The sequence below is a fragment of the Hypomesus transpacificus genome, chromosome 22 (assembly GCF_021917145.1).
Source record: "Hypomesus transpacificus isolate Combined female chromosome 22, fHypTra1, whole genome shotgun sequence".
Lineage (NCBI taxonomy): Eukaryota > Metazoa > Chordata > Actinopteri > Osmeriformes > Osmeridae > Hypomesus > Hypomesus transpacificus.
Genome location: NC_061081.1, coordinates 8,587,527 through 8,612,393, shown reverse-complemented (window position 1 = coordinate 8,612,393; position 24,867 = coordinate 8,587,527). Strand labels below are relative to the sequence as shown.

Here is a 24,867-nt window from a genome sequence, read left to right as displayed (position 1 = left end):
ACTTCATGTCGTTATGGACTGGTATCTCGTACCCAAATTTCGCTTGCTGTACCGTGTAACCACGCAGTTGTTTGTATCATATGCAAGGGTCATGTCCTCTTTGAATGCCATCAATATAACAATTATGACAAAACGTTCCTGATACTAGGCTATGAGTTTAGCTAAGTAAACGGAAACTGCAGTCTTTGACAGGTCTACTGTACAAGCTACAGTACAATAAAATAAAAAACAGGACAATATGAACAAAAGTACAGCTAGCCAGCTATATTTGTGAACTCGGAACAACCTTTGCCTGCAGTCATGTAGTCGCAGTAGTTCCATAGTATGTTGCTGCCATCTAGTGGTAGCAAGACATGATGTGTTGCATGTCGTTGCAGTCATGCAGCCACAGAAGCAATCGTTCATTACAGTGCTACATTTACATTACTGCAATCTAGTGGTAGAAAACATGAATTACATGCACTTGCGGCCGTAAAGCCACCTGGGAGCAGTAGTTCCTTAATTTGTGGTCTAATTCCCTATAGTCATATGAAAAATGAACAACATGCATTTGCGGTAATGCTGTCACCAGATGGCAGTAATTTGCCAGTCCCTTTTTGCCAGTTCCTGCCATTTAGGAGGATATAAAACTTAACATTGTTACAAAATGGTAAGGAGTTATAACTTTTCTAGACCGTATGTCCATGGCACAATTTCCCTGATATTACACTGTCTTGGTTGACTACATAGTGCCCTCCATAATATTTGGGACAAACAATCATGATTTCACTGTGTATTCCACAATCTCTATCGATTTCAAGTGGTTAAAGTGCACGTTCTCAGTTTTTATCAAAGGGTATTCTCATACATTTGGGTTTCAACCTGTAGACAGTGCAACAAATCAATGAAGATGAGTGAGCCAGTACCTGTGGCAGCCGTACATGCCCAGGCCATAACATCCCCACCACCATGAAGCCAGACTATCTTGCTCTTGCCAATTCTGATTCTGATGTTTCACAGATGATGTGCTATGCTTTGGACCTTGAGCATTCCTTTCCACTTCCATACTTTGCACATACAGGTTGTCTTAGTAGTTGTCTCGGCGGTTAAAGCATACGTGTATGTCTTTACTCCACTCATTCTACTCATGTGTAAAGTATAATAGAGCATTAGTAGTATTACTACCCACTCCTTTTCTTAGTTGCAGGTTCATGCCCTGAAGTGACTACAGAGCCAGCAGGAGAGGTGACGGTCACCATGCCTGGTTTGGAGCCATGTCTTCAATGCAGTGTCTCATGACCTGACACGTTTATCCTGAAGATAAACATCGCTTTTCTCATGCACCAAGGATTATACCCTCGCCTCAATCCTACTTAATCCTGCTCTGGCTCAGTCAGTACACCTGAAGCACAGGTGAATCCTCACTTTCACTTCATATTTCCTGGAGAGTTTACTCTCACTACGATGACTTATTAGTGGCGAGGCATATAGCGTTCAAAACAAAGACAGTGATTGTTTTCTTCTTCTTACTTCAACTGAGCTCCTTGAGGAACAGCTTGTCTGACGGGGGACGAGAGCGTTTTAAACAGGATGCTGCTGGAAGCTGGTAAACAGGAAGACTCATACTAGCACCGAGGCCAGGGTAAGTGGCAGCTATGGCGCTGCAGCAGATACTAACCCTGTGTTTTGGGCGTACTCCACTGCACATTGCGACTTTGATAGTTCACTGTGTTGCACTGGTAAGGTATTTGAAAAAATGTATATCTTAAATGATGTACATTTTAGGATTTAAATGAAGAAAATGCGAATTTTTGATTTAAACAGTGTACATTTTTATATCCGTTTGTGTTTGAAAAGTTGAATGACATTAACGGGACCATGTGTCACATTCCTCACAGGTGTTCTTTCAAATGTCCATTTAGGGCCCGATGTTATCAGCATGTCACTACAGACAGGACTGTTCCATGTCACCACAATCAGCTAGTTTGTGGGACACCCCTCTAGATCAAACAATCACTGATTCCTTTTGGAGTGGCTAGCTGGATTAGCTTGTGGACGTCAACAGTGGCCAGAGTGATTAGTACTAAGAGGCTAATGGCGGGACTGAGGAAGTCTTCTTCGCAGGCATATCTCCAGATAGTCCTCATGTCATATGAGGATTTCAGCCACTAGTGGGTGTGTAAATATACATTGACATGCACAAGCATAGAAACATCAGAACGTAAAGGTTTCTATAGAATTCATATTAACTGGTCACATAATGATAAACATTTCAAATGTTGCACCTAGAATTTCATGTTTTTTTTAATCAAACATCCCACCGCACAGGGGACGAACCCACCTCAGGGAAGTCCCCGTTTGAGGTTGGTGCTCATTGAATCAGGCTAGTTCTGTGGTTGTGACAGTGGTTGGCTCCTTCTCCCCTGTCTACAGATCCTTCTATGATGTGATCAGAACGTGACAGCCACCCCTCCCTCCACGCTCGCCCAGCCGGTCCTCCCCCAGGAGAGAGACAAAGACCGCATCCAAAACTGAAAAGAAACCATGCCAACCATGGGGTAAGGGCCCTGACTGAGAATACACCATAGTGTACCTTTGTTATGCAGATACTTTACCCCATAATTAAAAAAAAAAAAAATTCTAACTATGATTACAGAGGGGTGTTTTATTTTATGAAATGACCACAAACTTCACAAACTGTTTAAAACATTTTTTGCAGCAGTTTGTTCATTTTTTCATTCCAGCCATTTCTCTAACAGTTTCATAATATATATACATAGAGAAAGTGGGTGCATCTCCATGTCTCCAGACTGCACTGTAATGTCTGAGTTACGTCCTACTGAGACTCAGCAGGAGGGCTGGGGTTCGAAAGAGTCAGTGGATTATTTAGTCTTACATATTCTTGCCTGCAGTGCAGATCTGTTGAAATATATTTCGAAGGAATGTTTAGGATGAACAGAGAAAACATGGTTTCTTTTGAAGACCAATGTTCTGACATCTGTCTATCACTAACCACATTTACATCAACACCATAACATCATCAATTAGACAAAAGGGCCAATTAATGATTTACTGCAGGCAGGTGTGTGTGCGTGCATGTGTGAGTGTGTTCTAATCCCATCATGCACCGTTGAGCTAATGGTGGCAGCAGGTGCAGAGTGACACCAGGCGTGCACACCACACCCTAATACTCTGATTTGAGGAATCACAGTGTCTTTAGGATGTGAGTAGTTTCAGTCACATTTCAGCCACACCTTTAGTTGGCAGCAGAGAAGTCCTGGAGCTCTGAGATATGATACAAGGTTCTGCATGAGTGTTCGGCACACTATGTTCTTATCTTAGCTTTCTCACAATGTAGCATAGGCAGTGCACTTCTTTTCAAAAGAAACTACCCTAATCCCCCCCCCACACACACATACACACACACACACACAAACATCCCATAGTGTGCCTCTTCCTTGTTACTATCAATGAATTCTGTAATCAAAAAGGAATGCAAATAACTTTCTTTCCCCCCCTCCCTTTTTTTGAATAAGAAAAAAGTCTCAAAAGAGGCTTTCATAGGTTTGCTGCATAATGCATGTTTGCTATGGCAACAGCCTCCCTCAGGAAAGAAGGAGGGGCTGCAGAGAGTGGTTCCCCTGGAAACTACTATGACCAAGGGTTTGAGCACGGGACACCCTCTTTGACACTCCATGCAGAAGAGGAATCATGTAGGATCATCTGCCAGAGATATCTAAACATTTTCAAATATATAAGTAACATCGAACAGTGCGAGGAACAGTAGGCTATGTAGACCCTTAACATTTTAACTGATAAAAAGGAATTGAATACTGCATGAATCTTAAGTCTATTTCTGTACATGGGCTGATGCGCATGCATTGCAATGAATGCAATATTGATGTGGTTTTTAAGCGGATTTGGTTAATGCATGTGTATCCCACTGTGGTCGCCTGCCTGACAGTCGCTACAGATGTCCCTTTAACTGAACAGAAACACATTGCTCTGCCCCACTTCATACGTTGAATCTGGCAGTGAAGACGCACTTTCCGCTGGATCTCTTTTCTAGGCACAGCAAGGAGAGCGAGAACTTAAAACTACTTCAAAATATTTCGCAACGGAGAGTGACCACATCTGCTGTGAAAGAACGTGAGTAAAAAGGTCGATAGTCATCAATTTCCCATGATGTAGGCTACGGCATGTACGCGTATAGGTCTACAGGAGTTTGGTGCGTGAACTTGAAACGCATGTGAATTGTTTGGGAGATCGCAGTTTGTTGAACATTTGGTTCGAGCGTGTCATCTACGGGGGATCTTTCAAAGGCGAGAGGAAAAGCGAAGTGTTGTTAAACGTTTTTTTTTACCTACGTAGTCATCGACACGATGTTGACTACTGATGCAGTACATGGTGCAAGCTCTACTAATGGTTTAAGATCCACACGCACCTATGTATATCCACTGGTGACAGTGATAGATTAGGAACCTGGTTATGTTCCTTTACAGGCTAGATTGCCATGTTTGTTTTGAAAAGACTGCAGTGTTTTTAGACTTTCATGCAGGACTTAATAATCAAGTCGAACTGGTACAATTTTGTCTCTGTTACTTTAATGTAATATGACACTAGTCAAAGTAGTCGTCTGAATTTCCAATCAGTGCCACAGACACCACCTAACCCCTCAATGAAATATTTCTGTAATAATTCATTCACTCCAACTTCCAGTGGTTTAATTTATAGCCGGACACCTGTTATCAATCCACATTATCAAAATTAATTTACTTTGTCAGATCATGCACGCTTAAGACTTTGACATGATCAGACAGTCACTATGATGTATTTATATTATTTTACATGGGTCTAGTGAGTGGATAGAAAGCTGGAAGGGATTCCTGTCTTTCTGTATTGCTGACTCATGCTTTGTGAATGATGCTCACGTTAGTTCAAGGTCTCCAGAGACGCCTATGACATCATCAGGCATATGTTGCCCCCCTCCAGTAGTGCTTTCAAGATATTACACTAGGCACTGTCCCAAGTTAAATCTCTTTTAACACCCGTAAATGTTAAAACGATTGATGGTAACTTATTCTAAATCAACAACCAGAGGGTTTCTTATATTAATGTGTAAGAGCTGTCGCAGGTCCTGTGAGTGTAGTGTTGCTATCTTATGACCTTGACTACTGTGGTCATGTGGATATGCTTAGGTAGTGCTTTGTCTACAAGGACATCCTCTGTCACGTCATGTTGACATCAATCATCAAACTTAAATGATAAAATTGTAAGTGCAGGATCAGTGAAATCATGCAGTGAAATTGGGTCATTCGTGGATGGCATACATTAATGATATCGGAAGTTTTTTATGATCTGTCAATCACTGTGGTGCAAGGTAAGACTAATGCTTGGATTGACCGTATTCTCCTCCTTCCGTGAATGGTCAGCCTTCCATACACACACATTTAAATACCAGTCATCACATGAATTAGTAAGATTGCCTCCCTCGATCAGACCACTATGCTTTCATTAAATTTACATTCCTGTTTTGCCAACCCTTTCTACCACTCAGCAGATTGAGATGGTGGACTGTAAAATCGTATTACATAATCTCCCTCACTCTCTTTTTCCATCTCTCTCTCTCTCTCTCTCTCTCTCTCTCTCTCTCTCTCTCTCTCTCTCTCTCTCTCTCTCTCTCTCTGTCATCCTTTCCTTCCTCGCCCTCTATCCTAGACCCAAGCTCAGGTGCATTGTTGTACTTTAGCTCTGTAGTTTGACATCACAGCTAAGTGTGTGTGAGACCAGGAAGTAGCGAATGGTGCAGTATGTAGCAGGGTGCGTAGCTCTGTCTCTGCTGCAACACTGCAGTGCAGTCCTAGATGGGGTCACAAGGGATACGATTCTATATTTACTGTATGTAATAATCTACAGCACCGAATCTGTCAGGAAATGAAGTCCCTATTCTTTACAGTCACAAACCTAAAAGTATTGCTGTATGTATGTAATCTCCCAGGCGTTCTTGCTCTAAGTCGCTCTACAACAGCCTTAACTCAAAGCCCTGAGGTCAACTTTAGGCCTATATTCAAGGTTGTCTAAGCATAAAAATGAGTCTAACCCAACTGCTGTCACTTGTGTCTGCTTTCCTTTTTGTCTCGATGCCTCAGTATGTCTGTCACATGGTGCACACGGAGAATCCCTGTCGTCTGTCCTCTCCTGTCTCCTAAGAAGTCTGTCCTTTCCTGTCTCCTAATAAGTCTGTCCTCTCCTGTCTCCTACCAGTGTCTTCCCTGGGTCCTAATACAGAGTCTTTCCTGTATCGTAACACTGAGTCTCTCCTGTATCCTAACACTGAGTCTCTCCTGTATCCTAACACTGAGTCTTTCCTGTATCCTAACACTGAGTCTTACCTGTATCCTAACACTGAGTCTCTCCTGTTTCCTAACACTGAGTCTTTTCTGTATCCTAACACTGAGTCTTACCTGTATCCTAACACTGAGTCTCTCCTGTTTCCTAACACTGAGTCTTTCCTGTATCCTAACACTGAGTCTTACCTGTATCCTAACACTGAGTCTCTTCTGTTTCCTAACACTGAGTCTTTCCTGTAGCCTAACACTGAGTCTCTTTTGTTTCCTAACACTGAGTCTTTCCTGTATCCTAACACTGAGTCTCTCCTGTATCCTAACACTGAGTCTCTCCTGTATCCTAACACTGAGTCTCTCCTGTATCCTAACACTGAGTCTCTCCTGTATCCTAACACTGAGTCTCTCCTGTATCCTAACACTGAGTCTTTCCTGTATCCTAACACATATATTGACTGTTTCCAGTGGTGTGGGAAAGCTGTCGATGACCATTATTGATGCTTTCCATTTTGGAAATATACCGTAGGCCCCAGAAGCCCAGGGCAGTGCTGTCCTGTGACCTCCTGACCTCTGTTACGATAGGGGTCGATGGGCATCTGGATGAAAGCTGGACTAACTAGAGCTAATTGGTTTGAATTGGAAACCAACCTGTTTAGTGATCCATGAGCGCGGGTGTGTGTGAGAGAGTTTGTGTGCTTGTGTGTGCATGCTTATACTATGTGGCTTTGTCTTCTACATGTATGGATTTTTGGGTGATTCCTAATCATGCTTAATCTGGTACAATATGCTGTGAATCACATAAGGCTTTGGTGAACCACCCTATATAATGTAAAGCCTCATGGTTGAAGCGCTGTGTTCCTCTGCTTCCCTGATGAGGTCTCAGTTCAGTTCTGTACTGGAACATGAGAGGCGTGTTGATCGTGTCTATGAGTGGCCCGCTCACCCCTGCCCACACACACACACCAAAATAACTGGTTTCCTTGGTTCCTGAAACGCAGTGATGTTTCAGTGCACTCCTTGGTGGATTGGGAGTGTGGAGAGATGATCTTGTCGACTGACCTTTTTTGAATGTAATTCAACTGAATGAGGGAATGGCAGATTGAAGAGGAAGGTTTATGAGCTGATGACCTGACCTATTCTAGTCTGTGAAGCAAAATGAACGTTCAGCATGTGTGTTTGAATTTGTCTTTGACAATGTATATTGTGTGTGTGTGAGTGCGTGTGTATACCGACCAGGCTCTTTCAGCCACTGTTCAACCAAGCATGAAAGAGTGCTCTGCAAACGCTGTGCCTTGTCTGCTGTCACCACGCTGCTCCACATCTCTTCATGTCTGCCAGCACAGTCAGACTACAGTCAGAGCCCTGTCTTCTCTCATCCTCCTCCTGGGTGATCTCATGTTAGGGCCTCAAATCCTTGGTTGTGATTGGTCTACTGGAGCATAGTCTAGTGGAGCCGGGTCATTTTTATCCTTACTGTCTTTTCTTTCTTTTTCACACAAATATAGGAAGGCCATGGAATGTCAAAGATGGGGGGGAAGCAAAACAATGATATATAAATGTTCTTGTATGGAAGAGATGACTATACAGTTACTTTAGTGCTGAAATTACTGTTTGTTGGACAACTGTGTTCAGAATTCTGGAAAAATAAACATTACAGTGGCCATCTGTAGTTACATACTCCCTTGCTAATGATGAGTTGGAATTGTAGTTTTCATGCCAACCGTTACCTCAGAGCTGTCATCATCCACTCTGGAGAAAAAAACTGGAAACTTGAGATGGAGAGAATGTGTTTGTTATTAAAGCTAACAAACCATCCAAGCTCAAGGGGGGGATCTTCCCCTGTGGGACTTGTGCATGGAGCTCCCTGTGTGTTAGTACCTGACTACAGTGACATCATCCATGACCTCATCCCTTACTTCACGGGGGATCTGTAGTTAAGATCTCTGAGTCTGTTTTTCAGTTTCTTACAAGTTTATGCCTTTTAGAAGGCAAATAATTTAGATATATAACTTTAATGTTTAATCATTTTTGCGAACAGGTATACAGAAAACATGCCTGTGTGCTTATTTTGTATGCAAGTTGTTTACTCAACAATTACACCTCCAATATGACATTTGAATCTGCTGTGCTCCAACACACAACATTTTATGACAATGTCAATCGACAGTCTGACTGGCTGCAGCCACGTCCTGTTTCCTCCTCTCTGCTCCTGTCATTTAGCAGATCCCTTCCTACTCCCTTCCCTCTTATCTGTCTCTCTCTCTCTTTCTCTCTCTCTCTCTCTCTCTCTCTCTCTCTCTCTCTCTCTCTCTCTCTCTCTCTCTCTCTCTCTCTCTCTCTCTCTCTCTCTCTCTCTCTCTCCCTCCGGCCTCTGTGGGGTTTTTAGATCCACACACACTATGGGGCCGCCCCTGAGCACCCAAACGCCCCTGCGATTGGCTGCTTCATCTCCCCTGACGACAGGGCCCCTCCCCCTCCCTCTCTGCTCACCCCGACAGCTCCCTGTCAGTCTGTTTGCGTTATTATAACACCAGCCTCTCTCTCTCTCTCACTCTCTCGCTCACACACACCCACGCACACACACACAACACACAGTGTCAGAGATGAGAAGGATTAGTTGACAGAGAGGGCAGCGTGGACATTCTCCCACTGAGGAAGAGGGAAACAAGGAGAGCAGACATGGAGCTGAAGTAAGTGCTTCTCTTCTGGGGTTTACTGTCAGTGATGGAGGGAGAAGGTTGGAGAGGGAGAGAGCAGTGGAAGAGAGAAATGGACAGCTGGAAAATAGTAGGGAGAGATTTGGTTCGAGGAAGGTGGAAGTTTTAGAGATGACCTGCAAGGAAAGACCACTGTGTGTGTGTTTTTATTTCTTTGTGTGCACCTCCTGTTCAAACTGAAAGTGCCACAGTGCACCTGTAATAACCCACTATAAACGCGGTGTAACACATGCTCTAACAAGCATGTGTTACATGTTCAACTAGTTTAACTAGTTCATGCTTAAGATGTACATTGTTTTTCATCTTGCAGGTGTTCAATTAGCTTCCCCTCTGCCTAGATCTTGTTTCCCTTGCAGGCATTTATACATTATTTTCTTTATTACTCCTGGGTGCCTGTGACACATTTGCAGTTATTTAGTGAGTTGAATAACCTAATTTCCTGTTTCCTGTTTTTCACTTGAAGGATCTCTGCTGGTTTTGATATTATGTGAGTCTGCTTCACTGTGTCAATGCTATCAGTATTATGATGTTGACTTTTGAGCTTGCATGTTTTATACAGGTACTTCCGTATAGCACACATATTTTAAGTGAGTGTGTATGTGTATGAATGTTTGTAACAGTACTGTTCCAGAACCATCTTGAAGGGGAACCGTCCCTCAGATCCACATCTGCTAACCACACAGCCTGAGGACAGAAGATACGGCAATGCGAGACAATACTGTGTGTGTGTCTTTTTGTATGTGTGTTTGTATGTGTTACATGACCAAAAATAAGGGACTGCAATTTTGTTAGTGACAGGCCAGAGGAAAAGGTTCTTGCTGCATATCTGTCAACTATCAACCAACCACTAATATGACCAGTGTTCCTTCTAACAGGTTCATTTTAATACAATTATTCTCAAACTGAAATGGAAGGAAATGGTCTAATACTACTCGTATGTCAGTTTGGCGATGTCAAATTGAATCCCCTGCAAAAAATATAATGTCGGTTGATTAATTAGGTAATGAAGCCAGTGTATTAAACCCAAGTTTATCACATTAAATACAGACTAGATACCAAATACTCTAACTGTCTCTATAATGGATACCAGCTGAGTGTTGGAGCTAGATATCGTATTTCATTACCACATACATCAATACACATTTGCTGCCACCCTTATGTCAGAGTTTCTAATGTCTTCATACTGACGTCATGCTGCTGTCTGCCCACGCTGATAACCTCCCACACCTACACACACACACACACACACACACTTTCACACTCACTCTCACACACAAGCACTGCTATGCAGTTATGTGTTGTTTGAACTAGTGTGACCTGTTTCAGTTCATTAGTGGCTTTGTGAGGGGGGAATCTGAAGTGAAGAGAAGGGAGGGGAGAGGATGGAGGGACGTGGAGGAGGAGAAAGAGGTGGTGTAGAGGAAGAGGAGTAGGAGGGAAGGATGGAGGGAGGGAGGAGAAGCCAGAGGTGGTGTAGAGGAAGAGGAGTAGGAGGGGAGGATGGAGGGAGGGAGGAGGAGCCAGAGGTGGTGTAGAGGAAGAGGAATAGGAGGGGAGGATGGAGGGAGGGAGGAGCAGGGGGGGATGAAGGGATGGGGAGGGGGGATGGTGAGGGTCCTGACCGTGTTGCCGCCCTCCATAATCTCTCATCATCCCTTCTCTGGTGAACATTTTAGATTAGTGTGTGTCTCTGAGAGGATTGTCTATGTGTGCATGACAATGGTGTATATGTGTGTAAGGGTGGTGTGTATGTGTGTGTGTGAGGGTGGTGTGTGGGTGGTGTATGTGTGTGTGTTAGGGTGGTGTGTCTGAGGATAGTGTGTATGTGCATGTGGGTGTGTGCGTACTGTCCTTTCAACCGGGGGAGGGGCTTTTCTCACCATTGCCAACAATAAAGCACACAGAGCCCGCAAACAGACCATAATAAAATGTTGTGCTCCAGATTGGGATTATCCAAGCAACTACTGAATGTCATCTTCAAATATATGAATCTTGACATGGATGAACAAATGGTTGGTTGAAGTGGTGTGGGTTCTATAGGATGATGGAGGAGGGTAAGGATATTGGGATATCCAGGGATACAATGCTGGGTCTGTTCATGTTAAAACATTTAAGCACACAAGGTAAAAGCAGAATGTCGTCTTATCGAAAATGTTAAGTAATGAAAACCATAAACACTGCTGTCGTAAATCCTCATTGTGTAGGAGAGCTAAGAAATCCTCCGTTCAGACCTCTCAACATTGCTTTCATCATGGCCTTCAAGCTACGTGACAGAGATGCTTTCCTGTGGGGGGTGTGAAGACATCCCCCTCATCATCATGTCTGGTGTGATTATGGTGATGGTGGCCCCTAGTTACCCAACAAAGACTTGCACAGCAACCACTCAGCACAGCTCAGTTGCTTGTTTGGATTTGAAGAGTGATGAATGTGATGGCATGAGACTCCTGTCAGGTGTGAATGGTCTGGTCCATCTGAGGCGAGCTTAAGTGGCTAGGACAGCTAGGTGTGGATCTGTCAGTCTCTTAGCTAGGTGTGTGTGTGTCTAGCTGGTCTGGAGGGAGGGCTGGAGGCTTGGTGCTGTTGGAGTGTCCTGTGTGTGGAGGGACTTGACTAGTATTCATTATGTGCCTCTCCCACTACCCTTGCCTTCGTGGTATGTGTTTGTGTGTGTGTGTGTGAGCATATCTGTGTATGTGTGTATTCGCGTAGGTGTGTGTGTTTGTGTGTGCTGGGCCCTCAGGATTCCTCGGTGGGACGCTGGGCCTCTTTAACACGGCCTCTCCAGCTCTGTAAATACCCTGCACTCGCTGCAGCTTCAGTGTCTGAACACTGGCCTGGTGGCATGGCGCTGAGCCTGCGCTAGACTGCTGCCCTGCTGCACGTGTTTGTGTCTGTGTGTGTAGTAGGGGTGATATGTAGGGTTGGTGTGTGTGGGATGTGTTTGTGTGCAGTGTTGGTGGGTGGGACAGGGTCATTGTGCCTGTACTGTACGTGTGTGTCGTGTGAGGTACAGCAGGCTGTCTCTTGGGAGCTGTCTTTCTGGCTTGTTTACGTTTTGAAAGCACCAGCGGCCCTTTCTGGTAGAATCATCATTGTACAGGGTGATGAGGGATTTTGTGTTGGCAGGGCACTTTCCAAATAGTGAAGTGATGGAGAGAAATGGAAAGTTAGAGAGAAAGAGACGGGGGGGAGGGAGGGAAAACAGCTGAGGTCAGAGCTCTGGAACGAGTTGTGTGATGGGGAGGGAAAGAGGGCCGGAGTGTTGATGGGAGTGTTTGAGCTGAGTGAGACAGAACAGTGAGGGGGCTGTGAGCAGGGGCACTGTCTCTGAACAGGACTGGTGAGTACAGGGGGGGGGGGGGGGGTTCAGGGTGGGGGGGGGGGGGGGGTGGAGACATAGCTTCAACTTCAGGTTCAAGCCTCAGGCCTGTGTGAGTCACCATGTCGCCCCAGAGTCTGGACTGTAAGAGGGAACACTCTGCTCTGTGGGTGTTCTGTGTCGGACTGGCTCATTATTGTGGACGCTGGAGCAGAATCAACTCTGTGAGGATTGTCAAAAAGTCTGTGTGTGTGTGTGTATCCTCTCAGATTCAGAAGGAATGTGATGTGTTTAACGTGCCGTCTCTCCAGAGTGGACTCCTCTCCCATCAGATGAAGGCTGTCTGAGAATGCAGTCTCATCAGTATTCTCTACCAGCGGCCCATGGGCCAGGGTCTAGGCTCAAGGCTGGGCAGAGGGCTCTCTGATTCAGGCTCCATAAAGGAAGGGGTTCTTTGCCTTCAATAGATACAGTGGACCCTGCGTAGGGCGCTTTGTGTTTGGCTTTCTTTTTGGTCCAGGTCTTCTCTTGTCTTTGTGCAAGTCGCTTTTTCTTAGTGAAGCAGTGAGGTATGAGAGTGTGTAGTCATGTAGACAGGATGCAACCAGTGCACAAGAAAGAACTTTTGTTCTGTGGGATTGAGACTCAAGTTTATATTCTGTTCTATTCTTTTCTATTCTGTTCTATTCTGTTCTATTCTGTCACGCCTGTCTGCGCAGGCACACACTCGTGGGTTCCGTTTGACTAGAGTTACTGTGCCTTCACAAGTAGCATGTTGGGATAACATTACATCTGGCTTGACTCTCTCCTGTAGAGCTATTCTGTTGACCTCAATTCACCTATGCAGTATTTCACTGTTGACATGGTGTGTGTGTGTGTGTCTGGGTCTGTGTGTGTGCACATATGTGCCTGCATGCGTGTGCATATCTGACTGGCTCTTTGATCGTGGTCGTCGCTCTCTCCCTCACAGTCTCCTCCCCCTCTCTCTCTCTCCTTCTCTGTCCTCCGAGCATGTCTCTCTATTTCTGCTTTTGCTCTCTCACTCTCTGCCGGTGTGTGCAGTGAGTCAGCAAAATGCGTAGACACACACACTCCGATACTTTCTCTGATGGTGTTAGCTGCCCCGTCATTGGTCCCTGAGTTGAATCACACCGGTTGCTCTCTTTCACATTGGCTGGGCTCTATGCTGTCAGCCAATCCACTCTCTGCTTCTTGCCGCTGCTGCCCACCCTTCCCAGGATGCTATGTTAGCTGTGCTAGCTGCAGTGAGCCAGCATTAACTTCAGAGAGATGGGCGGAAGAGAAGGAGGGAGGGAAAGGGCAGGAGAAACTGAGAGAGAGCGAAAGAGAGAGAGAGAGAGAGAGAGATAGAGAGAGACTGTGATGGAGGGCAGAGGGGTAGAGGGAGGGAGGATGATGTAACAACAATTGATTGGCTCCGAGTACAGACGCAGGTCCACACGTCCACGGCGCACTCACAATGAATCCCTCTCCCCCTCGGCCCCCACCCACCCTGCTATCTTAATTTTATATTCACTCACGCACTCTCCTCGTACATATCGTCATCTCTTTCATGGCTTAGCGCTTCTTAAAGCCGGATCAACTCATCTCTACCTGGAAGGGAGGGGGGTAGAGTCCTCTCCCAGTGGCTGCATGCTAGGCGATGTTCACCCTGAGTGACTCCACTGGTGCGTCATGGAGCTCCTGTTGACTGGCAGGACATGGTACAGTCTGGTTCTGTGAGCTTGCATTGGCTGGGGGGCACTGGTGGTCGTGACAGTGTGTGTAGGGATGGGTGACGCCTGTTGATCGCTGTGAGGAGTGGGTGCTGTGGACCGCGTAAGTGCTCCCACTTGTTTATTTACAATTCATTCCAGTATTGTGGTCAAATAAGAGTATTTCATGCTTTTTATGTATTGATTGAGTGATGAATGAGGGTAGATGTATTAAGAAGCAATGTCTTCAGTGCAGCTGTGGAACAGGGGCATTCAATAAATCGAATATTTGCTTTGCAAATGGAACTTTACATGTGAGTTAAGCCTTAACATGCTTTCTCCACTGTAACACACTGCTACTCCACACTCAGAGCGATCAATCCAGCAGAAATCCTTTAATTTGGCACAGACTGTCTTATATAAAGATGATGTAACTTTTGTAGCAGAATGCATCCTCACCCTGCAGTGTGGCAGGGGACAGGGGTTGTGCTGTTGTGTTGAGCTGTGTTGTGTAGGGATGGGGCTGGCAGAGGGATTTGTGGGCTGAAGGTTTTAATGATGGCTTCCATATTTCATGCACTACTTATCTGCCTGTCTGCTTCCTGGAATTGTTCAGGCATCGTTCGTTGTGGCTACAGATTGTGTGTGCGTGTGTGTGGTGGGGGGGTGGAGTGGGGGGGGGGGGGGGTAGTAAAGTAGTGGTTAGGGTACAAATATATCAGGAAGTAACAGGGTTTCCTCTTTCCCTTTAGATTATCAGAGGTAGTAAACACCACGGATCAATACTGTTGTCAATCATGCCGTCACTGTTAAAAAGCAGACTAGTACCAACATGAGTAACTAGGATTTACAAAAGTCACATGGGTGAAGTTGACCTCCTCTCCATCCCAGTTGCCAAGGCAACGGGTCCCCATTCTTTTCTCCTCCTCAAGCTATTTTCTGGCACGTACTGAGAGAGAGAGAGAGAGCCTGTGAGAGAGAGAGAGCCGGTGAGAGAGACAGACAGTGAGAGAGAGAGACAGTGAGAGAGAGAGCGAGTGAGAGAGTCAGTGAGAAAGCAGGAGTTTCCCTGGGGGTCTTAACAGCAGCAAGGCCTGGCCTGTTTCTTTGCCTGGCTTAAATGTGGTAAAGAGGCTGACACATATTCTAAGGTCAGCTACTGTCTGTCAGGTGCCAGATCTGTTCCAGTTAGCCCTGACGCTCCTCTGTTAAAGCAGGCAAAGATGATAGATATTCAAAACCTGACAGGTTGACAGGAAGGGTTTGGTAGGTCTGGGGGAAGTTTATCATCCATATGTAAGCTGTGATTAAAACGTCTGTGGTTCAGGTTATCCAGGACTGATGTGATCAGACAATGTAGTTCCTCATCAAGCCTCTCTGGGTACATGGCAGTGGAGCTTGCAGCCTATATGCCAATATAATGAGTTCATGTTCTGCTTGGTATAGGATGTTGAAGAAGACTGTACGCTGTTTGTGTTTGCTGTGAGTCAGCGTTTATTGACTATCTGCAGACTGTGCTGACCTGCTGTTCCGACTTTGCTTTCCAAACCTAATCAAATATTTATTAGTACTTTCTCTTTGAAAAGATCAGCACTGTAGTCCCTTAACTACAGGGACAAGCTCACATCTTCACTGCTTCACTAGTTTCCAATGTAACACAGCTTCACCTCCATCTAGCTCTTCAATCAGCTAGGCTGTAGTTCAACAATCAGTCCAATCCTTTCAAGGAGACACTTTATCTATAGGGGCTATACCTACATGCTAGACATTGAGGCTACAGGTCAGTTTGGGACATGGCCCATGCTCTATGGCAAATATCTGCTTTGTCTGACTAGTTGGCATGGATGCCGTCATTCAGGCAGACTCCATCATCTGAATTAGACCTCTCAACCAGCCTCTGGGTCAGGTTGTCACATGGAGAGATATTTTAAAGTGTAAAGTGATTGACTTCAGTCATTCATTACTTTAGAAAGTAATTTAAGCTTTTGATTGAAGCATATTGTTGTGATGTTGTGATGTGCTACAGTACTGGATAGCATTCATTTAGGTTCTATGGGATTTATTGCGAAAATTCAACAGTAGTTTGTTTGAGTGAGAGATATTGTAAACCAACATATCTCATTGTGTTCTATAGACCAAACTGTCAAACAGCTTGTCCTATGGATGCTCCACTAGCAAACATAGTAAACACAATCCATATGAGGATGTTTGTGTAGCTCGCACACTGTCATTGACCCTTAATGTGTGTGTGTGTGTGTGTGTGCGAGAGAGTCTTGGCATTTCCTCTGTGTGTGGGAGGAAGGAGGGTAAGGATGTATGACGTTTGTGTCAGTGGGCCACTTCTCTGACTGTCTCTGCCTGGACCCCTGCAGGCGTGTCGCTTTGGTTCCTGAGTTGTGTGTTTGCATCTGTGACCACCTTTGATCTTCTTCTTTTAAAATGGCACCCAGTGGTGTGTGGATGACGTACGAGAGGCTGCACACATGGCCCTTCCTCACCCTCTCTCCCCCTCTGTGCAGGGCGCAGGGTGAGAGGCGGAGGGACCCTTATGTGTTAGGATGGCCAGTGAAAGCTCCTGTATCCCCAGCCCAGTGGTGCACCAGATCGACAAGCAGTTCCTGATCTGCAGTATCTGCCTGGATCGATACGACAACCCCAAAGTTCTGCCTTGCTTGCATACCTTCTGTGAGAAGTAAGTGGACATGTTTCTCTTAGCTCTTTTGTGTGATGTGTGGGTTGTGTGTTTGTTTATGCGTGTTGAATGTGTCTGCTAGTTAATGAAAAGATGTGGGCATATTCCTGAGGTAGCTTTAAGCCAGTCAGTTACAGTAAATGACAGAAAGAACATTACAAAATGGCTGCCGTGTGTGTCACCCTGGAGTCATAGTACTTCTGGGGCTGGTCAGTGTCACCCTCCAAGTCTGTCTGTCTTTGTGCTACAGAGAACACAGAGCCTGTCTCCTCTGCTCTCGTTGTTGCAGAGAGCTAGAGAGCCACATGACGCAACTAGCACCGGCCCAAGAGGCTCATTTGCTTAGTTGCTGTGTGTGTGTGTTTGTGTGCCTCCTCTTTTCTTATTGGAGTGTTTATTAGATCTTACCCACCCCCTTCTCAGTTGGTTGCCTGCTCCTTGCCCCTCCCAGGTGTCTGCAGAACTACATCCCGGCCCACAGCCTGACGCTGTCGTGCCCCGTGTGTCGCCAGACGTCCATCTTGCCGGAGAAAGGCGTGGCGGCGCTCCAGAGCAACTTCTTCATCACCAACCTGATGGACGTTCTGCAACGCCCCGCCGACAGCCACACCCACCAAGCGGCGGAGCTTGACACCATCGCCTCCGTCGCCACGGGTCAACCGCTCTCTTGTCCCAACCACGGGGGGAATGTAAGACACACACACACGTGATGCACCTTTCAATAATTAAACTGAGCAGCTGACTGTTTTTAGTAGATAGATTTTTTTTGACTTTTTGACATTTCTGATCATTTCTGATTGGGTTGACCTTCATTGGCCATGACATATCAGACTATGACAGTCTCTCTCTCTTTTTCACTTTGTCTGTTTTTCTGTCTCTCTCTCTGTCTCTTTCTGTCTGGCCTCCTCACCTCTCTTCTCCTCAGTCTCTCTGGTCCCCATATCAACTGGTTTATTTTCATGAATGCATGGGATTTGCAGTGAGGCAGCCATTATTAATGTTCCTCGGGGTGTATTGTTTGTGTTAAGTCCCTGTGCTCCAGAGGAGTTTCCACTGGCACGGCTCCTACTTAGTAGAACATTTCCTTGTGCCAACAAAGTGTACTTCTGAACTTCCGTGTTGCCAAGGTGATGGAGTTTTACTGCCCGCAATGTGAGACGGCCATGTGTCAGGAGTGTACAAGCGGCGAGCATGGCGACCACCCCACCGTTCCCCTCAGAGACGTGGTGGAACAACACAAGGCCTCCCTGCAGGGCCAGCTTGACGCTGTCAAAAACAGGTACTACATGTTGGTGTTGTGTACCCCAGGATGTGCCTTCTGTATTGGAAAACCTCCATTACAATGGAATAAATGAAAAACAGGCATGGACTCTTGGGGGACACCAAGCTATTAAGACCCAGGGAAAATACTGCTTCTTCTTTTCTCCCTCAAGTTGTTCTCCTTCCTAACTCTCTTTCTTTGCAATGGTCTTCTTCCCTCCCTTCCCCACCCCCACCCCCACTCGCTCTCTCTCTCTCTTTCTCTCTCTCTTTCTTTCTTTCTCCCCCAGGCTGCCAGAGATTGACTCGGCCCTGCAGGTACTGTCAGAGATATTGCAGCAGCTGACCAATCAGAAGAGCTCAATCGAGGGGGACATCCACACCACATTTGACGAGCTGCAGAAGACCCTCAACGTCCGGAAGAGCGTCCTGCTCATGGAACTGGAGGTCAACTACGGTCTCAAGCAAAAGGTCAGAGCACAATTGCAACAAATGTGTGACAACTGGGAAGAAATCTTGGTTCAAATATGCCGTATGGTGTAAGCGTAATGTTAAGTAATGTGGATGTTTGTATGTGAGGGTGAAAGCAAAGGTTTAAACTGATAAGATAAGGGCAGGAATTTTCTTCCGGATGGCAAACAAAATGATTAAAAAAAAACATATATGTTAGATTTTTTCTTTTTTCTATAAAAGTATTACTTATATGTGACATATATTAGTATATATGTACATGTAGAAAAACTCTTCACTTTCTCTAATCCTTACCCATACAGTTAAGGCTTTGTTGAGCCCCTGGTCAACACTAGATACAATGTTTATCCTCTGGTGCCTTGGGCCCAACTGGCCTGATAAATGAAGATATCCAGACTTGGGAGGGGCAGAGGACAGAGAGAGGGAGAGAAAGAGAGAGAGGTGAAGGGAGGGGGTCAAATGAGCTGTAGCCCCACCCCAACCCAGAGACCCAATCACTGTACGGTACTTGGCTACCAACCCTCCCAAGGTTCCTCCCCTTTGGGAGTTTGATCATATGATGGGATAATAATTCTGCGATCATCAAAGACAGTCCTCAGCCTGAAGTAAAAAAAACGAGTAGTGTCTGTCTATCTCTTCTATCATAGGACTTTGCTAGGTCTGTATCTCTTTATCTGTGTGTTACGGGCTGTGTTTTTGTACTCTAGTATACTGTTAGGCCTGTTGGAGGTCGGGTGTGTCTTGTATGCAGTGAGATTTGACAGCCAACACCGTGGTGTTGGTTTTCCCAGCGCACTGCGCTAGGAAATGAAGCACTTTGTCGATCCTTCTCTCTGGGCGTGATCGCTCTTCTCCTCTCTCTCTCTCTGTTTCTCTTGTTCGCTCTCTCTCTCCCCTCCCCTCTCTTCTCGTATGTTTCTCTCTCTTTAAGAGTTAGGTTGAGTGTAGTTTTCTACACAGTGAAAGCTGGTTCTAAGATAGAAGGCTAATGGCTTCTGCTTTGGGAGGTGAAGAAGAATGTGATAGCCAGATGCAGGTACTGTCAGTGTGTGTGCGTGTGTGTGTAATTAGGTGTGCATGATTGTTTTTACTCATCAACATGTTCAGAATCTGTATATGTTCTTGCGTGTAACTTTTGTCTGTCCTTTCCTCCTCTGTGTGTGCATCTGCACATGTGTCTTTGCACATGTGCATCCGTGCGTGCATGTCTGTGTGTGTGTCCATCTGTGCACATGGGTGTGTGTGTGTTTGTGTGCATGTCTCTGTGTGTGTGTGGGCCCCAGGTGCTCCAAGCCCAGCTGGACACCCTGCTGCAAGGCCAGGAGGGCATCAAAAGCAGCTGCAGGTTCACGGAGCAGGCTCTGAGCCACGGCACGGAGGCCGAGGTCCTGCTGGTGAAGAAGCAGATGAGTGAGCGTCTCAGCGAGCTGGCCATCCAAGACCTGCCCCTGCAGCCCGGCGAGAACCACCAGCTCGACTTCTTGGTGGAGACGGACGGCTTGAAGAAGTCCATCCACAACCTGGGCACCATCGTGACCACCAACGCCGTGGCGTCCGAGACGGTGGCCACGGGCGAGGGCCTGCGCCAGTGCGTGGCAGGCCTGCCCACCTCCGTCACCATCACGACCAAGGACAAAGACGGCGAGCTGTGCAAGATGGGCAACGCCAACATCACGGCAGAGATCGCCACGCCGACGGGCAGCATCGGCGACGGCGAGATACTGGACAACAAGAACGGGACGTACGAGTACCTGTACACTGCTGCCAAGGAGGGAAGCTTCACGCTGTCGCTGCGCCTCTACGACCAGCACATCAGAGGCAGCCCGTTCAAGATCAGGGCCACCAAGTCGGCGGACGTATCGCCGACCTCTGACGGCGTGAAGAAGAGGTTGAAGTCGCCGGGGAGCGGGCATGTGAAGCAGAAGGCCATCAAGAGGCCAGCGAGCATGTACAGCACGGGGAAGAGGAAAGAGAACCCCATTGAGGACGATCTCATCTTCAGGATCGGTAAAGACCAGCTGTCTTTCTTTGATATAGATTTCGACCCGGTGCTCTGATTCGAAATTTGTCCTCATTTTCTCTCTCTCCTTCTCACCTTCTTTTTTTCTATAATGTGAACTAAACACCTCTCTGACTTCAAACAGTAGTGTTAACTAAACCACTAGTGTATTATTCTCAGCTATTATGAGCTGTATTTTTTGTCACCATCACATGTCACCACTGTGCGACTAATGTTTTGGAACAGCAACAGCAACTCAAGACAGTTGACAAGGATCCAGGCTGAATCAAAATACTGTCTAGATATCCACTATAGTTATTAATTTAACAGTCTGTTATATTATTGTTTGAGGAAGGATGGACTGATATTAAGTTTCCGGTCACTTCTGCTCTCCAGGAACAAAGGGAAGAAACAAAGGAGAGTTCACAAACCTACAGGGCGTGGCCTCCTCGGCCCAGGGCAAGGTGCTGATCGCTGACAGCAACAACCAGTGTGTCCAGGTATGGGAAACTTACACTTGGTCACTTTATTTATTGTGTGCAAGTGACTGTTTCCTACTTGTTGGTCAGTAGGTCCACAGCAAATATAGTTGTAGATCAAATATTCAAGAGGATGTAATTAAAGAGTATTTGGTGTGTGTGCTTGAATGGATGCATTTGTGTGTGTTGGCGCCTACAGATTTTCACCAATGACGGGCAGTTTAAGAGCCGCTTCGGCGTCAGGGGGCGGTCTCCGGGGCAACTGCAGCGGCCGACAGGCGTGGCGGTTCACCCCAACGGTGACATCATCATTGCTGACTATGATAACAAGTGGGTCAGCATCTTTTCCAGCGACGGCAAGTTCAAGGTAAGGACCCTCAGCTTCCTTTACCTTACTACCATCAGCTAGCCTGTAGGCTTGCAGTGTAGTTAGTATCCTCTGCCTTTGAACTAGAACTCTATAAGTGTTCTAGAATTCTTGGAAGTAGAACTCCAGAACTAAAAGTGTCGGTAGCTTCCTTCCTCCTCCCCTTGGGATAGTATCCGATCTAACGTGACTGGATAGGGGAAAGTATTAGCTCAGATACACAGCTGCTACTAATCCATTCAGATGTAAGTCTGAAAAGAGTCTTGACTACGTTTCATTACTCTTTGTACTTCCTGTCTTCCTCCAGACTAAGATAGGCTCTGGCAAGCTGATGGGTCCCAAAGGCGTGTCGGTGGACAGGAACGGGCACATCATCGTCGTGGACAACAAGGCCTGCTGTGTCTTCATCTTCCAGCCCAACGGCAAGCTAGTCACCAAGTTTGGTAACCGTGGCAACGGCGACAGGCAGTTTGCAGGTACACTGAATGGTAATAAGTGCCCTCCCCTTTCCTCCTGTCTGACCTCTGACCTTACTCACACCTGCATGCAGTATGAGGATCGTAATATGGCTAGGACGCCCAGTCAAGAGCCATGACCTTTGGCTTCTGACCTTTTGACCTTGTGAAGGGACATTCTATCAAAAAGGGCTCACTTTCCCTTTGTGTTGCCTTATTGTCTTGAATGTCATTGCTTTTTAAGGTGTGTGTGAGCATGTTCATGTTTTATCATGTTTGCAAACCATTTCCATTGTCAAATTCCAGTTAATGCCAAACTGACCAAATCCCAACCTCAGTCTCTTCTGAACCTGTTCCTTCCAGGACCTCACTTTGCTGCGGTCAACCACAACAATGAAATCATCGTGACCGACTTCCATAACCACTCTGTGAAGGTGTTCAACACGGAGGGGGAATTCCTGCTGAAGTTTGGCTCCAATGGCGAGGGGAACGGCCAGTTCAATGCTCCTACAGGAGTGGCTGTGGATATCAATGGCAACATCATAGTAGCAGACTGGGGCAACAGTCGTATTCAGGTGACAATTTAGATTTCTTTCCAATGTAATAGTCTCTAGACAGTTTGATCCTTTTGGATCATTTGCGTTCGTGTATTTATGTATCTTTTATCTGTCTGTCCCTCTCTCTCTCTTATTCTCTCTTCTCTCTCATCTTCTTCTCTCCACTCTCTCTCTTTCTCCCTCCCTCCCTCGCTCCCCCTGTGTGTGACCCAGGTGTTTGACGGCAGCGGCTCCTTCCTGTCCTACATCAACACCTCAGCAGACCCCCTGTACGGCCCCCAGGGCCTGGCCCTCACCTCCGATGGTCACGTGGTGGTGGCCGACTCTGGAAACCACTGCTTCAAGGTCTACCGCTACCTGCAGTAACCCTGTTCTCACCCACGCATGTGCACACACACACGCACACACAAACTGTGGAGCAATGGACAGATTAGCTTCTCATCCACTTATCTGCTCATCCTCCCCTAACGCCATCGTTGGTGCCATGCAGAAGCCTTCACTCTGACCTTTCACCTTGTGTGTCTCCATGGCCTCTTTTCTCCTCTCCTCCTCACCTGATCCCTCATAGTGCAGAGGAGGAGAACTGGGCATGTCTCAAATTTTCAGACGTGCGCCCTTTCTTCCTCCCTACCTTGAAGTAATCTGGAACATGAGGGACTAGGTGCTTTTTATTCAGCTGCTACAAACCTACTCATGTCTGAAACAGTCCTCTGTATGTCTCCCCTGAAAAAAGGGAAATTGAATAATTGAATGATTAAATAATGGTTAACGGAGTTGAGCGTTGCGGTGTCGGGGAGAGGCGGTCCTTGTTTGTAAGTGGGAGAGATTGTAAGTTGATGCCTGATTGGTGGAGGGAGGTTCTTTATGCAAGGGACAAAGCCCCCTGCTTTAATACATCCCGTTGAAAAGACAGTTGTTCGGATAGTGTAAACTGATAGTCTGGAATTACGTTTAAGTTGCAGCCTCTATTACATTTGTTATTTATTTTTGTGACATAGCACATTATGTAAATTAACTAGGGTATAGTGTTAACACAGTAATTTTAAGTAAATGTTACTCATAGTTTTATCACGGACCAGTTTCAAAGGTGTATGTTTCAGGTGAATTTATGGTTTTCAAGGGGTTGTAAATTGATACAGAATTGGGTGGTCAAAGTTTCTCCATGATAAATTAAACAATAGTTCAATTGTGGTCACAATGTCATAATTACATACACTAAATCAAACACAATACTGCACAAGCAGGGTACTTTTTAAAGCATGGAATTTCTATGCATGCAATGTAGGCCAATAACCTTCAGATCACTTACACATGACACAGATCAACAAACATTTGTAAAACCTTCTCCATGACTTTAGATGGTAAACCATAGAAGAAGAATGTTTGGTATTCCATCAAATATTGATGCAACACACCTTATAAGTTCTTTGAAATAAGTTTCAGTTTTTTAGAGATACTTACATGTATTTGAATGCTTAATTGAATCCACACCATCACATAAAATGAAATATCACAATAATCAACTGGTGACTTTATGGTGATGTTATGTCTGCTTCTGTGGTGTAAGAACAGCTTCAGTTCTAGAAACATCTTCAGTTCTACAAAAACACAGTTGGTCAACACAATTTGAGTGAGTGGGCGGGAGGTAGACTTAATGACAACAAGACAAGGGAGACAACTGATGTACTGTAGTATTTTGTTACAAACCTTACTAAATTCAAGAAAATGGAAAGCCACTTACTGAACATGCAAAATATTGGCCTCTTGTTTATTTGGTAGTTTTATTATTTATTGTTTCTCAATGCCCTTGACTTATCTAGATGTTTATTTCGACGTATAATTTGATGACAAGTTCAGCAATTTTGTACGTTAAAATTGTTATTAATTTAAAACTTTAACCCTCCTCCCCCTCTAGTTCATGGTTCTATTTGTGATGCCAAATGAAAATTAAGTGCCCACATGTCTGTTGTGTTTGTGTTAAGATCTCAGATAAACAACAAATGTGATGCAACTTGAACATTTTGTAATTAAACCGTTTTAGTGACATTGATTTAGACTGTGCTGTTCCAACGGAGTTCAAACCACTTTAGAAATGTGTTCTACTGTATAATGATGCTCTTAGTGTTGTATGAGTGCACATGTTGTGTAGGTTAGTGACAGGCTTCCTTCCTCAGACCTTCTAGAACAACAGTCAGTAAAGTTGTGTGATGTCAGCTATCGCAGTTTGGATATGTTCACATATCTCAACCAAACCAGTTTTGTGGGATATTGTGGTGTAAAACCCTCTCTCACTCACACGGTAAACCATTCCATCAATGTTTATTGGCCCTTTTGTGTACAGCACTAGAAATAAAGGATTGCTTCTTTGATGTGCTTGTGTCTTTCTTTGTTCTTTGTCCATTATTAATAAAGCTGCTAAATAAAATGTGATTAAGTGGTAGACTGACAATACAAAATACAGAAACAATACAATATACAAGTATAATAAAACTTGCATGTGTCTTCCTTCTCTA

At 45.4% G+C, this 24,867-nt stretch overlaps 1 protein-coding gene across 7 annotated transcripts; it reads left to right on the top strand.

Annotated features, from left to right (window-relative positions):
- Nucleotides 1–1,383: 1,383 nt before the first annotated feature.
- LOC124484531 (tripartite motif-containing protein 2) lies at nucleotides 1,384–24,723 on the top strand. 7 transcript variants are annotated; one of them, XM_047045473.1, is made up of 14 exons: nucleotides 1,384–1,621; nucleotides 1,878–2,154; nucleotides 2,413–2,537; nucleotides 4,049–4,128; nucleotides 16,594–16,766; nucleotides 17,218–17,455; nucleotides 17,894–18,045; nucleotides 18,317–18,497; nucleotides 19,781–20,504; nucleotides 20,893–20,996; nucleotides 21,175–21,342; nucleotides 21,650–21,830; nucleotides 22,161–22,372; nucleotides 22,568–24,723. In XM_047045473.1, the coding sequence occupies exons 5-14, from the start codon at nucleotides 16,633–16,635 to the stop codon at nucleotides 22,718–22,720; spliced, it is 2,247 nt and encodes a 748-aa protein (XP_046901429.1). In that variant the 5' UTR covers nucleotides 1,384–1,621; nucleotides 1,878–2,154; nucleotides 2,413–2,537; nucleotides 4,049–4,128; nucleotides 16,594–16,632; the 3' UTR covers nucleotides 22,721–24,723. The 7 variants fall into 7 exon arrangements, with proteins under 7 accessions (XP_046901429.1, XP_046901431.1, XP_046901430.1 ...); XM_047045475.1 differs by lacking the exon at nucleotides 1,878–2,154; XM_047045474.1 differs by lacking the exon at nucleotides 4,049–4,128.
- Nucleotides 24,724–24,867: the final 144 nt, after the last annotated feature.